This window comes from Phymastichus coffea, unplaced genomic scaffold, assembly GCF_024137745.1.
Source record: "Phymastichus coffea isolate CEN01 unplaced genomic scaffold, Cenicafe_Pcof_1.1 PCOF00062, whole genome shotgun sequence".
In the NCBI taxonomy this organism is placed as follows: Eukaryota; Metazoa; Arthropoda; class Insecta; order Hymenoptera; family Eulophidae; genus Phymastichus; species Phymastichus coffea.
Genome location: NW_026706873.1, coordinates 250,524 through 263,858, shown reverse-complemented (window position 1 = coordinate 263,858; position 13,335 = coordinate 250,524). Strand labels below are relative to the sequence as shown.

Sequence of the window (13,335 nt, the reverse complement as noted above, 5' to 3'; positions counted from 1 at the left end):
GCATGGAAACGAAAAAAGAAGCGCAACGAATGCGGCTATTGTCGCTCGTGTAATCAGCTTGAAATAGACCGAGTTTAAAATAAAAGAAAAAAGCTCGCCGTAAAAAATCGAATTAGCCTGCTTCGCGCCGTCGAGATTTCCCCCTCTCGCGCGTCACAGCCGAGTAAATTGACTCTCTCTCTCTCTCTCTCTCTCTCTCTCTCTCGCACCTGTTGAGTCGCGTCTCACCTGAACGATGAGCTCGTTGCCCGGCTGCCGGTAGCCACACGGATCCGAAGGAAAAAAGTAACAGTCGAGCGGTAGGCGCGCACCGGCCGACGTTTTCTTCGTCGACGTGCTCGCCCACCGGAATTAAGGGCAGCGCGCGCGACACGCGAGCGTCGATGCCGGCGCAGCCTACCCCGCCAAGGTTCACGAGCAGCAGCTGCTGTCGCAAGCTCAACGATCGGTCGACTCCTCCGCCCGCCCAATCGAACCATGCGCGCGACCCTCGACGAAAGACAGCCACTGCTCGCGTCGAGACCATGGTTCAGCTGGTGTCGGCCATGCTCGAGACGCGAATGCGCGAGGATGAACGCACGCCGAGATGCGAAAGCAGACGAAATGCTTGATCTGCGGTCGATGCCAGCGGCCGATCGGCAGCGCGTCTGTGCTTTCACGCGACCGTCTGCGGTGGCGATTGCACGCGCGCAAGCCTCTCTCTTTATCTGTCGCGCGCGACGCGCATGCGGCTCGTAAATCGAACTCACCATTAACTCCGGACTAATTGCGGCTTTTTGACGCGCGGCGAGAATCGATCATCCGTGACGCGATTCGCAGTCGCGCAGACCGCCGCTCGCTCGAACATGTGCGCCCTCGCCCCTCGCCAAATCTGCCGGACTGTTCGGGATGCGAAACAAAAAAAACAACAAAAACGCTCGGCAGCGATTACGGCGCCGCGGGATCATTGACGAATGACAAAAGGCGAAACTAGATGCCCTCGAGAGTGCATCGATCGTCACCGGCCGACATGTGCAACAAGGGACGTCGAGTGCCGCTCGCTGTAATTTCCATTCGCGCGCGGACTTTTAATCGTCGAGCGTCGAGGACGCGCGTTTATTAACGAGAGCGTCGAAATTAAAATATCTGCCGAGCGTGGCGGGATAAAAGTGTCCCAGCGACAAAAGGGGTCGTCGTCATCGGCGGTGCATCGAATTCCCCGACCGACGCGTGTTACGGTCCATCGCGCGTAGCAGAGCGAAGAAGAGAAAAGGCCAAGTTAATGCGCGCCACAACAAAAAAAGCAAAAAAGCGTCCCCAAGGTGCGTCTCTCCAAGTGCCAAGCGGCGTTCATATCTCGAGGGAGCTTTCAGACAAGATACGTAGTAAAGGCTGCAGTGCGCGTATACTTAAATTACACTTTATTGTAGTTGGAAAACTATGTAAGACAACTCGTATGTACAGTACAAAAAGAGACAAGAAATAAAGAGTAAGAGACGAATAAATAACTATGTACAGGATGTCCATCAGGTGCCTTGCTGTTGCGTGTAAAAGCCAAACGGCCTCGAGGAAGAGCCTTGCTGCTGTTGCTCACCGCTGGCGCCGCTCGTGCTAGATCCGGGCTGCACTCGAATCGGAACTGGAAGAGTCGTCGAGGACGGTCGTTTCTGCTGAAGGGAGTGCACTCGATAGCCTTGGTTGCCCGGACCGTTCGGTCGCAGCCGCGGTCGGCCTGGGCCTCGTCTGATTCCCGACATCGACTTGCCGCTCGGCGAGTGGTGGTGGTGGTGCGACGACGTCGAGCTCTGGTAGATCGACGCGGACGCACTGCTCGCCGATTGCTGATCCGCGGATCCTAAAAAGTAGCGTTTCGTGAATAAGCCATATTCCCGAGCTCGGCGAAATTAATCGTCTTGCGAGCATGTATTTCGGTAAATCAAAAGCAAAAAAAGAAGAAAAAAAAAAGATAGACTATCGAGACGCAGGGCAAATGAGAAATGAGCGCGTCCAAATTGAATGGAATCACGCGACGGCATTTGATTTACGTTACAAAGAAAGCATCAAAGAGACGCGCAGTCGCGAAGTTATATTTGCAACGGACAATTAAAATCTGGTGAGACGCTAAAGAGCGTCGCAGACATCGGAAGCGCTCAGTATTAGCGCGACACACTTGTTATTTTTTTTCGTCCATACCGACGCGGGGACACACGGGAGCGGGAGACAGACGACGACGAAGGTGGAAGGAGGCGAGTAAATTAACGTGTTCGAATGCATATAGATCGTCGGTACCTAGCCGTGCCTTATCGTGCTAGCGCTTTCTTCGATTCCCTTTCTTATCTGCCCGGGGGGGAATGCAATTTTCATGTCTCAAGCCCTTTGCGCCTTCGCTATCGCCTCCTCGTAGAGGTCTATGACTTGCTTCCTCCACCTCCGCTCTCTCTCTCTCTCTCTCGCTCGCTCTCTCTCTCTCTCTCTCTCTCTCTCTCTCTCTCTCTCTCTCTCTCCCTCTCTTTCTTCTGCCTCTTTCTTCGTCGTCGTCGTCATCGGGCAAGGAGCTTGTTTATTTATAAGCTCTCCAGGGGAAACGCGAGTCATACACCTGTGGGCCGCTCCGCCTGTCCAACTCCGAAAACGCGCCGAGAGAAGAGAGCATCGATCGCAGCTGCCTGGCGTCCAATATACGCACCTGCTATTATGCCGAGAACGAAAGTCCCCATTTTCGATACCGCAATCGTCGATCGAGCGCTCTCTCTCTCTCTCTCTCTCGTTCGCGTGCATTTGGTATCCCGATTTGGCTACAATGCCGATTTATTCCTTCTCTAGTTCGTTTTTCGCCTTTTTTTCTTTTCCTCTTCCTTTCGTTTAATAGATGATTGATTTATTCTCTCTCTCTCTCACTCACTCTCTCTCTCTCTCTCTCTCTCTGTTTATTTAACTTTTATTTGCGAATGAAATGTTCGTGAGCATGAAATGATTTTTATTGCATTAGTTTTCCGGACTTTCAAATCAAAATGTCTATCGAAACCCAAACGTTCAATTTTCAATCAATTGAACTCCTACTCGAGTGAAATAATAACAAGCTGGAAAACTTAACTCGAGATTCAAACCACGTATAGCCTCGCGTTATAATAATCATTCTAAAACCAAATTTCAAGCAAAAGCCCAGAAAAGGAAGGAGAGGAAGAGAAAGAAAAAGAACCTCGCGCGTCTCGCAGCCATCTGTCGTTTGCTTTGGCAAACAATCCATATCCAAACAGAAAGAGAGGCGCAAACGAAGCGATATTGGAAATTGTAGAGCAAAGCGATCGCATGACAGAAGTGGCGGCGGCGTCGCCTAGAAAAACACCGACGCCCACCCCCGAAAACAAAACGGACAGGTCCGGCGCGATGCGAAAGGGGGTCGCGCGCACGAGAGAGCATCTCGCTCGGAAGTGGCCCTGCCCCGCGCGGCGCAAACATTTGGCCTCGCTTGGCGAAAAGAAAAAAAAAAGAGCCAACAATGGACGCCGGGGGAGAGTGTAAAAGGCGCGGCGGCAAGTGTACGCGGGGGTCAGGCGACGTCCGCGAGGGAATTCCGGGGGCGATCAGCGCGCGCGAGCCCCCGATGGCAAGACGATTGCCAAATCCGCCCCAGCTGTTCGGCTAAAAACTCGTACGATAATGATTAACGGCCGATCCTCGTAGCTACTTCATCGTTCTTTTTTTCTTTTCTTTTTCTGTTCGGCGCGCGGCTTATTTGCGCGCGCGCGCGCGCGTACGAGACGAAGTATTCTTCGGGGAAAACGCGAGGATACATAGCGTTCACGTGATGCGCGAGAGGCGGTCAAGTGGTCTGTAAGTTACTACTGATCATATGCCGTTTGCCATGTAATTAAGAAGGATTTCTGTAAAGACGTACAAAGGTTTTTTTCTTTCCTCCCTCTTCTTTCAATTGTTAAATGACGCATGTGAGAAACGCGAGTGGTCGAGTATGCGGGGTTTTATGAGTGTTTTCTGCCGCGCGTACGTGCAAACTGAAGGCCGAGTAATGATATATTTTCCACGGGTATAGCTACATCTGCAAACTACGAAGGCAGCTGTTAAGTGTTTCGACGGTTTGCTTTTTTAAAGGGACTCTCTCGCCAACGTTTCAACGGTGTATCAATGACAGCTCGTACAAAGTGAGATTGCCAAATGCATCGGGAGCGATTTCCTTTTTCGCCTTTAAGCTCTGCTCCATTTCAGCTGTAAAAATTTAATTTCCAGACGCTTGCCGAGGTACAATTAAATACGTTGGTTTCAATTGCATTCCCACTCTCCTCCGAAAGGAACGTTGATCAAAAGCGGCTTGAGATAAAACGATAAATTTCCATCTCAAGCGGCTTGTCGTCCGAATTCTATTCTTCCTCGACAAGGAGAAAACAAATGTCGCACACTCACCATGCGACGCGGAAGCAGGTATGCCAGTACCAGCCATAGCCGAGGCAGCAGCGGGCAGCGTTTTGAAGTGCTGGTGCAGCGTGACCACGCCGCGGGTTTTTCCACGCGAGCCCCGAGGTCTCCCACGCTTGCTGGCCCCACGCATCGAGGTGCGCATGCCCATGTTCTGACCGAACTGCCGTATCTCCGAAAAGTCCCGGCTGAACTGTAGGGACGACGAGGTGGGATAGTTGACCGGGCCGTCCACGTCGACGACCAGACCTTCGTTGCTCGTTTCGTCCTGGAAAGCGAGATTTTTATTTGCATTTTGCTCAAGCGATACTTGTATTGTCAATGCCCCCGAAGCGCTGTAAAGAGCCGCGGAATGACTTTCGACTCTAATTGCGATTGGAAACGTAGAAAACAGTTCGTTATAAACGGTATTTTATTCTTCACTGAAACCGCAAACGCCGAAGTCAACGTTGCATGTATTATATGTGAGCAATAAATTGCCGGCTTTGCGAGCAGTATCGTTAGCTGGATTTTCATTGCTGTCTATGGGAATTCCGATTCTGAATTATTATAAACTGTAAGAGATAGTATTTCAATTTTCAAATCTATGTCATCGGCGCATGCAATTGTTTACGTCGTTGATCAATGACTTAATTAATAATAAGAAATTCTCTTCCGCATACGTGCCGACAGCTCACTTTAGGTCGATCAATTAATTCGGTAATGGGCTTGCAACGAAAAAAAAAGGAGCCCGAAACGCTTGGTCTTGAAGTATAACGAAATTCAGCGAGAGTCGCAATTACCTCAGACTTGGGGCTCAAAGGTGCCGGCTGGTCAAACTCGTCGGCGGCGGCGGCCTGATGATTGGACTGTTGCTGTTGAAAGTTCGTCGAGTCGTGCGAATTGGCAACAAAGTCAGTGGCAGCCTCGTCCGCCAAGCAAATTCTCTTGGGCTCACCCTATGCGCACGTGCAATTATTATGTAAAGCCGAGCGAACAAGCGAGAGAGAGAGAGAGAGAGAGAGAGAGGAGAGAGAGAGAGAGAGAGCGAGAGAGAGAGAGAGAGAGAGAGCGAGAGAGAGAGAGAGAGAGAGAAGGTCTGGGCGAGTCAGAAGAAGAAGGGGAGACTCACCTTGACCGGAAGCGCGGTTTGCTTCCTCTTCCGGTCCCTGGCGAGCGCCTCGGCGTTGGCGCGGGCCTCCTCGGCGTGCAGCTTTCTCTCCTCGCTCCGCTGGCTGTCTGTAACAACGAAATGAAGAGGCGCGCGCGTGAACGAGTGGCACGATCGATCGACGCTACAAACGACGGCCGAGCGCCCGTCTCGCGCGGTGTCGAGTTTGCCCGGCTGCCTCTTCTCACTTACACTTCGCCTCGATCTCCTCGTCGTCCAGCAGCAGCGACACCACCTCCTTTGGCTTGAGCGTGTCCGGTTTGAAGTTACCGCCGCTGATCACCATTCGTTGGATCTACGCACGGCAGTGAAATTAGCCCGGCGACCGACTCGCGGGGGAAAGGCACCGCGAACTCACCTCGCTCTTCTCACGGGCTCGTTGCAATATGCGCTCCTCGATGGTGCCCTTGCAGATCAGTCGGTAGACGGTTACCTGCTTGGTTTGGCCAAGGCGGTGAGCACGGTCCATCGCTTGCTGGTCGACCGTTGGATTCCAGTCGCTGTCGTAGAATATCACCTGGCGCGACCGAGCCACCAAAGAAAAGTAATTCTCATTACCGTTTTGTCTAGGCGAAGAATGGACAGGCGGAAGTGGACTTTTTTTAACCGAAGGGCTAAGGTCTTACGCGCGCGCCTTTTCTCAAATCTAGAGCCAAATCTACTTTTCGAGTTATTCTCTTCCTTTTCCTTCTGCGCGGGTCACGAGAATAGGAAACAGTGAGCCGTGACCAAGCGGCTGACGGTTCAAAACAAATTCAATTGTTAGATCCGGTGGGCCCACAGATGCTTATCACGGACAAACATTGCTTCGAGCAACAAAACTTTCAGGAATACTTAATGGGGATTCCGTGAATTTTTGCATACGATTAATTAGTGCGTTGAAAAACAGTGATCATTCACAAAACTATGCGGTTATGCATTAATTGAAGCGGAGAAAAAATAGAGGGTTTACTAATTAAAATTTTGGATAATCGACAAGATATGTTTCTATGAACGTTAGAATTTTATGCGAGTTTTATTCACAACGCAGTTTTCCGGGATCCAAGATTGAATCGATCGTAACTGTTTTATTTTTCCTTTCGCAAAAGAAGCTTTAAAACTTCTCGACTTGCAAGCGATAAAATTGAAGTATTGTTCTCCACAGCCGCAAAATATTCAAGGAGCATAAATAAAGAGAAAAAAAGACCAGTCAACCGATATGATTCGGTTACGCGAGACCGTATCGCGTGGCGATTATACACAGAGGTCGCAATAAAAAGCAACGATTCGTTTGTTATTTCATCGGGATCATCGGAGCGAAGAAACCAAAGCAATTAAAGGAATCACTGAGGTTAACAACGCACGCTCGCTCGGTTCCGAATTTTAAGTTCAAGCAGAAAAGCCACATTTTTCGGGGGCAAAGCACTTACCGTATCCGCAGCGGTAAGGTTAATTCCCAAACCTCCAGCTCTGGTACTCAGCAAGAAGACGAATATATCCGCCCTGAAACACACCAACGATCAAGATCTCCTTCTTTCTCTCTTATTTTTTTTGTTCGTGCGTCGAGCATCGCTGCACTCGTTACATTTTTTACTGCTAGTCACTCGAGCCGTGAAATTTATGGAGTGAGTAAGATTTGACTCGTTATTTTTTTATATCGACATGATTGATACTTTTTTCGCTGCTCGTCTCTTTCTAATTACTTTAGCATAATTATTCCACTTGAATCTAACCATATAATTTTAATTAAAATCATAGCATTTCAAAATTTTCGCAATATAAACGCATTTAATACATAAACATAATAAAAGTAACTGTATTGTAGAAACTTACCGCTTCTGAAAATCTGCAACCATGTCTCTGCGGTCCGAGATCTTTGATGACCCATCTAATCTCATAAACGTATGTTTTCGATGATACATGTACTCCTACACGAAAATTAAATATTTATTAAAATGGCAATTGTTCTTATTACAAAGTTTGAGCTGATTTAATTTAACATTTACCTCCAACAGATCTATCATTTTCGTCATTTGCGAGTAAATTAAAACACGATGACCCTGCTCTTTGAGACGCTTCAAAAGATTATCTAATACGGCTAATTTTCCTGCGTCCGTGACCAAAGTTTGTTTGTCTACAAAAGTACAAAGGCATAAAAAATACTTGCTGATTGACATTTTAAAAATTTTAAATTTCAAATATGCATACCTGGTACAATAATATTAGACCATCCACTCAACGGTCGACTAACAGCCAAACCTCCAAACTGCTGATACGTAAACTGAGTGGAAAGGATAGTGCGAATGTTATTAACATTTAGAGGTAAATTTTGAGCTAAATCACAGCCGAAAAGCACAACTTTCTTAGCGAATAAACCACCGCACTCTTCATGTCTGCGCCACGCGCGAGCTGCCGAGCAATGGCTCATATAAACTTTTCTCGAACTAGCTATAACCTGCGGAAAATGTGATGTTTATTTTATGAATAAATCTAAATACAAAACTATTATACATATTGTTATTTCATTTAGAGTACGAATATATACCTTAGGAATGTTATCACAAACAAAAGAAGGTAGCATAGTTAACTGACAATGTCGTGCAATAGAAGGCCTCGATACATGAGGATGTTCAGGCAATAATGGAACTTTCAGTTCTTCGCCCTGCTCAACTTTCACCGAGCAGATCGCCCTCTGAAGTTTCACCGGCTGATTAGCCTTCTTGCTACTACGGAGTATCCTATGAGCGACGGTTTCCGGCATCGAGTGAATCATGTGGGTAGTGTGAGTATGTACAGCATCTCCATTGAGGATATTTCTCGTAAATATCAAGTCGCTAGCCGCCTGAGATGAACTATTCAATTTCTGTGTTAACAGCCACGATATATTCGACGGTATGAAGCTTTCATCTTCATACCAATCCTCCCAATGTTGTTTGACGCTCATAACTTTTGATTGCCTCCATGCGTGCAATAGTCTGTTGGTGTATAAATATAGTTAAGAGATGTGGTAACATTATCCCGGAAATAATGAATAATTGATCTACTACCTGAATAAAATTCCACCAATAAAAATACTATTCAATTCCGTAGCAGATAAATTACTAAAGCGACTGAAGGAGAAGCAACGTTCTCCATCGATATCATCAAATAGAGAACGATGAATGTATTCACTGGCAAATAAAAAAAATTTATTGTATAAAAGATGCTCTTTGGACGGATTTACAGGATTGAATATGTATCCTTTGAACAACAGGGAAGGTAATTCGAACAACTCTGTACGCATAAAATATGGAGATTTGGCGTCTCGACGCTCGAAAAGTTCTGGATGATTACAGACCTGCAATAAAATTATTTGAGAAATAAAAATTGATAAAGAGGGGGTAAAAATAACTAGCCTTAATTAATTACCTTTCTAAATTGCATGACTAGATTCATTAGATTTGAAGTAAAGTTTTTGTCGTTGATTGCGCTATCTCCAACAGAATAATGTAGTAAATCTTCTATCCTAATTTTCTTTTTGAGAGCTGCAAAATTATACAGTGATTTTAAATGTTTTACCTTACAAATTAATTATTGTATATAGAAAAAAATGTTTGCCAGTACCTTTGTATAATAATTTCTGTCTCGTCGTAAGAGGGCAATATACCATTATTTCAATTTTATCGGACAATTCATTTTCTACGTCTTTTTTTATTCTTCTCAACATAAAAGGCTTTAAAATCATGTGCAGCCTTGATAAGTGTTCTGAAACATTTGAACAATGAATAATTCGATGCTACGATATGATGAAACATGAATGTAATATAATCAAGACTTACTCTCATCAATGCCGGTCTTATTTTCGGCATGACTTTCGATGTCTTTTGAAAACCATTCATTAAATTCGTCATGTGAATCAAACAAAGTAGGCATGATGAAGTGTAGAAGGGCCCATAATTCAGCCATACTGTTTTGAATTGGTGTTCCACTGAGCAACAAACGATTTCGACAACTAAATCCCAAAAGAAGCTTCCACCTCATACTATAAATTACAAATTCCTTTACAGGTCAATAATAAAATCGAATAAAAAATTATTACAGATAGCAAAGCTCACCTGCTTGTACTTTTGATAGCTTGAGCTTCATCAAGAATCAGGTACTGCCATTTTATTCTATTGAAATACTTATAATCTGTAATGACTAATTGGTAACTTGTAATCACAACGTGGAAAGAAGCTTCTTTAGTGTGCAAATCCTTAGTATCCCAAAACTGTCGTAAAATTTTACGTTCTTGGGGATTACCCCAGTATGGTACAACTTTGAAATCTGGAACGAACCTTGCCATCTCTTGTTGCCAATTGTGCAACGTTGAAGCGGGAGATATTATTAAAAAAGGTCCCCATACGGCTGTAAAGTGACGAAAGAGTTATGAAATCTATTTTTATAGAAAGATAATTCAATAAAATAGTTACAGTATTTCTCAGCAATGTGACACAAAAAAGCTATGGATTGCACAGTTTTTCCTAAACCCATTTCATCTGCCAAGATGCCACTGATGCCCTGTTTATAATAAATAAAAGCGCTGTAGTTCAGGCAATGAAAACATTTTTGTTTATTCATTTTACCTGATCGTAGAGATTAGCAAGCCAATTCATGCCTTTCAATTGATAGCCCTTCAACATTCCTTTAAATATCGAAGGCTGTGGATGCTCCATATTTTCGGGTGTATCACTTAATGTTAATCTTTGATTATTCGCAGGATCAAATTGTTGAGATCTCGCTCGTTCGTTGTCAAAAGCATCCATGGCATTTTTCTTCGCCTTCTGCTTCATAAGTTCACTGTTATAAAAAAATAACCATAGTTTATGAAAACTCGTTTATCGTAAGCATTGTTTATAGAATATAAATAATATGAAAACTAATCAAACCTGTCATAATCATCTATCCCAGCAAGCCTGGGGTTCTTCTCTTCATCTAGTTGATTTAGTATTCTCAATTGTTCCTCGGGAGATGCTTTACCCATTTTGCGTGACATAAAGTGAGCATAAAGCTCTGTTTGCGTGATTAAAAAATTCAATTTTCTCTGTTGTCGCTTTGCCTCAATCAGTTCAACATCCATTTTTCGCTGTTCTTCAGCCTCTTTTTCTAGCCTTTTTCTAGTTTCTCTTTCAACACGGTCATATCGTTTCCAATAAGACTGCATTTCTCGCGTTAAACGTTTTTGCCGCCAAATTGTTTCCTTCATATTTTTTTGAGACTAAAGGTAAAAAGCCAAATGTAGTAAAAGAAAAAATTAATCAGTAGAGTCATGAAAATTGATTTTTCTTACTTGCATTGCTTTTTGCCTCCAATATTTCATACAATGTTGGGCTACTTTTTTACAACTGATAAGCATCTCTTTGTGATTGTTAATTTTTGCTCTTTGGACTTTTCCAAGCTCCTTTTTCGACATCATCATCCAAATTTTTCGTCTTCGTATTGCCATTACCTCTGGACTTTTATTAATATGCTTTTTTCTACCTCTACCCCGAGGTTGATGTTTTAATGTTAATTCCAATTCTGACCCTTCAGACTGATCAGGGCCCCTACTCTTATCCCAATTTCCAGCTGAATACTTTTGATCCTAGAAAACACATAAGATTGGAAAATAGTGCACAATTCAGAATGAAATGTTGTAAATATTAGCAATTACTTTGTTTTCATGGGCCCCTTTATAATGTGCTGTCTTTTCTTTCTTGACTTTTATTATTTTTTTCTCTACCTTTTTTTCTTTTTTCTTCTTATTTCCTACAATCATCTGTTGATGCTCCAAAAATCTGTCATGATTGGATAATAAACCTGCTCCATAATACTGATATTGAATATTCTGTAAAACATAAGTAAGAATGAGTTAAATTAATCAATAAATACATAAATTTAATCATAGTTATAAAGTTTCACCTCTGGTTTTTGATAGAAACGAGCTTGATACTTTTTCTTTAATAAATGAGCTTTTAACATGTCTTGAAAATCTTCTTCTGTGATGGAATTATCTGAATCAGATTCAGATGAAGAAGAGTCACTGGCATCACTTACCAAAATATCTCTCAACCACTGTCTCTCTTCACCAACATTGCTCATATTGTACACTCGGAGCTTGTTATTTTTTTTCTCTGCAAAGGTAAGGGTATGATATTAAACATATAATTTTTTTACATGAATTATATGACTCAAATAGATAAAACTAACCTTCTCTTGGTGATATTGAGTCATTGAGTTCTGAATCTGATTCAATAGATTCCTGCTCTGAAGATTCTTCTTCTTCACTGTTAAGTTAAGATAAATAACTACTTAGTTAGGATGCATAATATGTAATAAAAGAGTTTTAACAGAAAACATACCTCATTTGATCTTTGAAAAGCTCGTTAACTTGGTTGAGAAATGGTTGTATATTGAGGCTGCGCTCCAAACGCTGCAAATGCAGCGGTGCAGCCATCTCCACTTCCAGACCCATCGCTCTGGCCCTGTCAGTCATTCCAGTTTGAGTGACCTATAAATAAATCACCATAACCATCAGTGCAAGCTATATAATCAAATTACACAACCCAAGCGACCAGACCATAGGAATTAGGAATCAGTAAAACCATCCCACATCAGACTGATAATCCTTGAAATGTGGTAGGCTTCACTTGTGAGAGACAGAGAGACGCGATAGTGTAGAGCATGCACGTGATTCCGACAATCTATATTGGCACGATAACAGAGACGTACACAAGACTATGAGGGACTTGCAAGTTTGCCATTACATAAGGTCGGAATAAATAACTAACGCGTCAGTAGTGTGAAAGCACTATTGATACTCGCGTTAAGCATCAGATCTTTTGAAGCTAGCCTAGTGGTTAGGTCCGGTTAGGTTAATACTGATGCGCCTGCGCTTTTGAACGCGAACCGGCGAGAATTTAAACTAGCCTGCTGTGTAAACTCACTGTAAACACAATATGCATTTTGGAGTAGTAGAGCTCTACTATTATCGACCGTAAAAAAGTTGATACTGTTGCGCATACGTAAACTTGTACATCCCATAGCTGCATCCTATATGCGTGGATTCATGTTGTCTATCTAATGCTCTAACTGTAGTACCATATTTAGAACAATTCTTCCAGATTTTTATTGACTAAATGCACTCCGCAGTTGTGTGCAATGCTTGAGTCAGACTAAAACGATCAGAGGCATCTATATATTTTCGTTGATAAGATGCTCTAGTATAACATCAATATGCTTCAAATTCGCAAATTCTCTTTAATTAAAATATGAAAGTCAGGATGTTGACCGAGTAAATTAAAATCACAACAATTATACGTATGCTGAGTTGAAGTCTTCATACAGGCCGGGTACTAATTGAATTCAATACGCTAAAGCGTTGCATTATAAATACCGAAATGTTGTTTTGCAAAACTTTTTCTTATAACTTTGAAAAGAACAGATTTAATTTTCCTTTTAGAACTCTGTTAATCGGCAAATGGTGATGTTGAAGAATTCAATTCTATACTCTATGAGAGGAGAATATAAGAAAACCAAATCAACATTAATAAATCATATATTACTCTCAATTTGTTAACTGAATCAGATCACCAGTTATTATAATATTTTACCAAATAGCACAACAAAATAGTAATAAAGTACTTACTGAATAGAAGATTGAATCATGCTTAAAACGAGATGAGGTAGACATCTTTGATGATGACAATAGTAGGTGGTCGTGTTGAAATTGTATTTTAGAAGCAAAAGCCAATATTATCATAAAAGTGTTGTTCTCCTCGTCTTCTTCAAGTCTTATT

The 13,335-nt window shown here is 43.1% G+C and overlaps 1 protein-coding gene across 2 annotated transcripts; it reads right to left on the bottom strand.

Moving 5' to 3' along the window:
• Positions 1-1,394: 1,394 nt before the first annotated feature.
• LOC131666909 (chromatin-remodeling ATPase INO80) lies at positions 1,395-12,374 on the bottom strand. Of its 2 annotated transcripts, XM_058939982.1 has the most exons (26): positions 12,117-12,374; positions 11,899-12,047; positions 11,747-11,823; positions 11,459-11,670; positions 11,211-11,384; positions 10,848-11,141; positions 10,447-10,775; positions 10,144-10,357; positions 9,991-10,078; positions 9,634-9,925; positions 9,358-9,560; positions 9,143-9,283; positions 8,948-9,063; positions 8,587-8,876; positions 8,085-8,514; positions 7,899-7,994; positions 7,748-7,820; positions 7,546-7,673; positions 7,373-7,467; positions 6,970-7,042; positions 5,919-6,077; positions 5,753-5,855; positions 5,522-5,628; positions 5,193-5,348; positions 4,399-4,678; positions 1,395-1,834 (listed from the first exon to the last, which is right to left on the bottom strand). In XM_058939982.1, exons 1-26 carry the CDS (start codon positions 12,117-12,119, stop codon positions 1,506-1,508), a joined length of 4,611 nt encoding a protein of 1,536 aa, XP_058795965.1. In that variant the 5' UTR covers positions 12,120-12,374; the 3' UTR covers positions 1,395-1,505. The 2 variants fall into 2 exon arrangements, with proteins under 2 accessions (XP_058795965.1, XP_058795964.1); XM_058939981.1 differs by having other exon boundaries at positions 7,748-7,994.
• Positions 12,375-13,335: the final 961 nt, after the last annotated feature.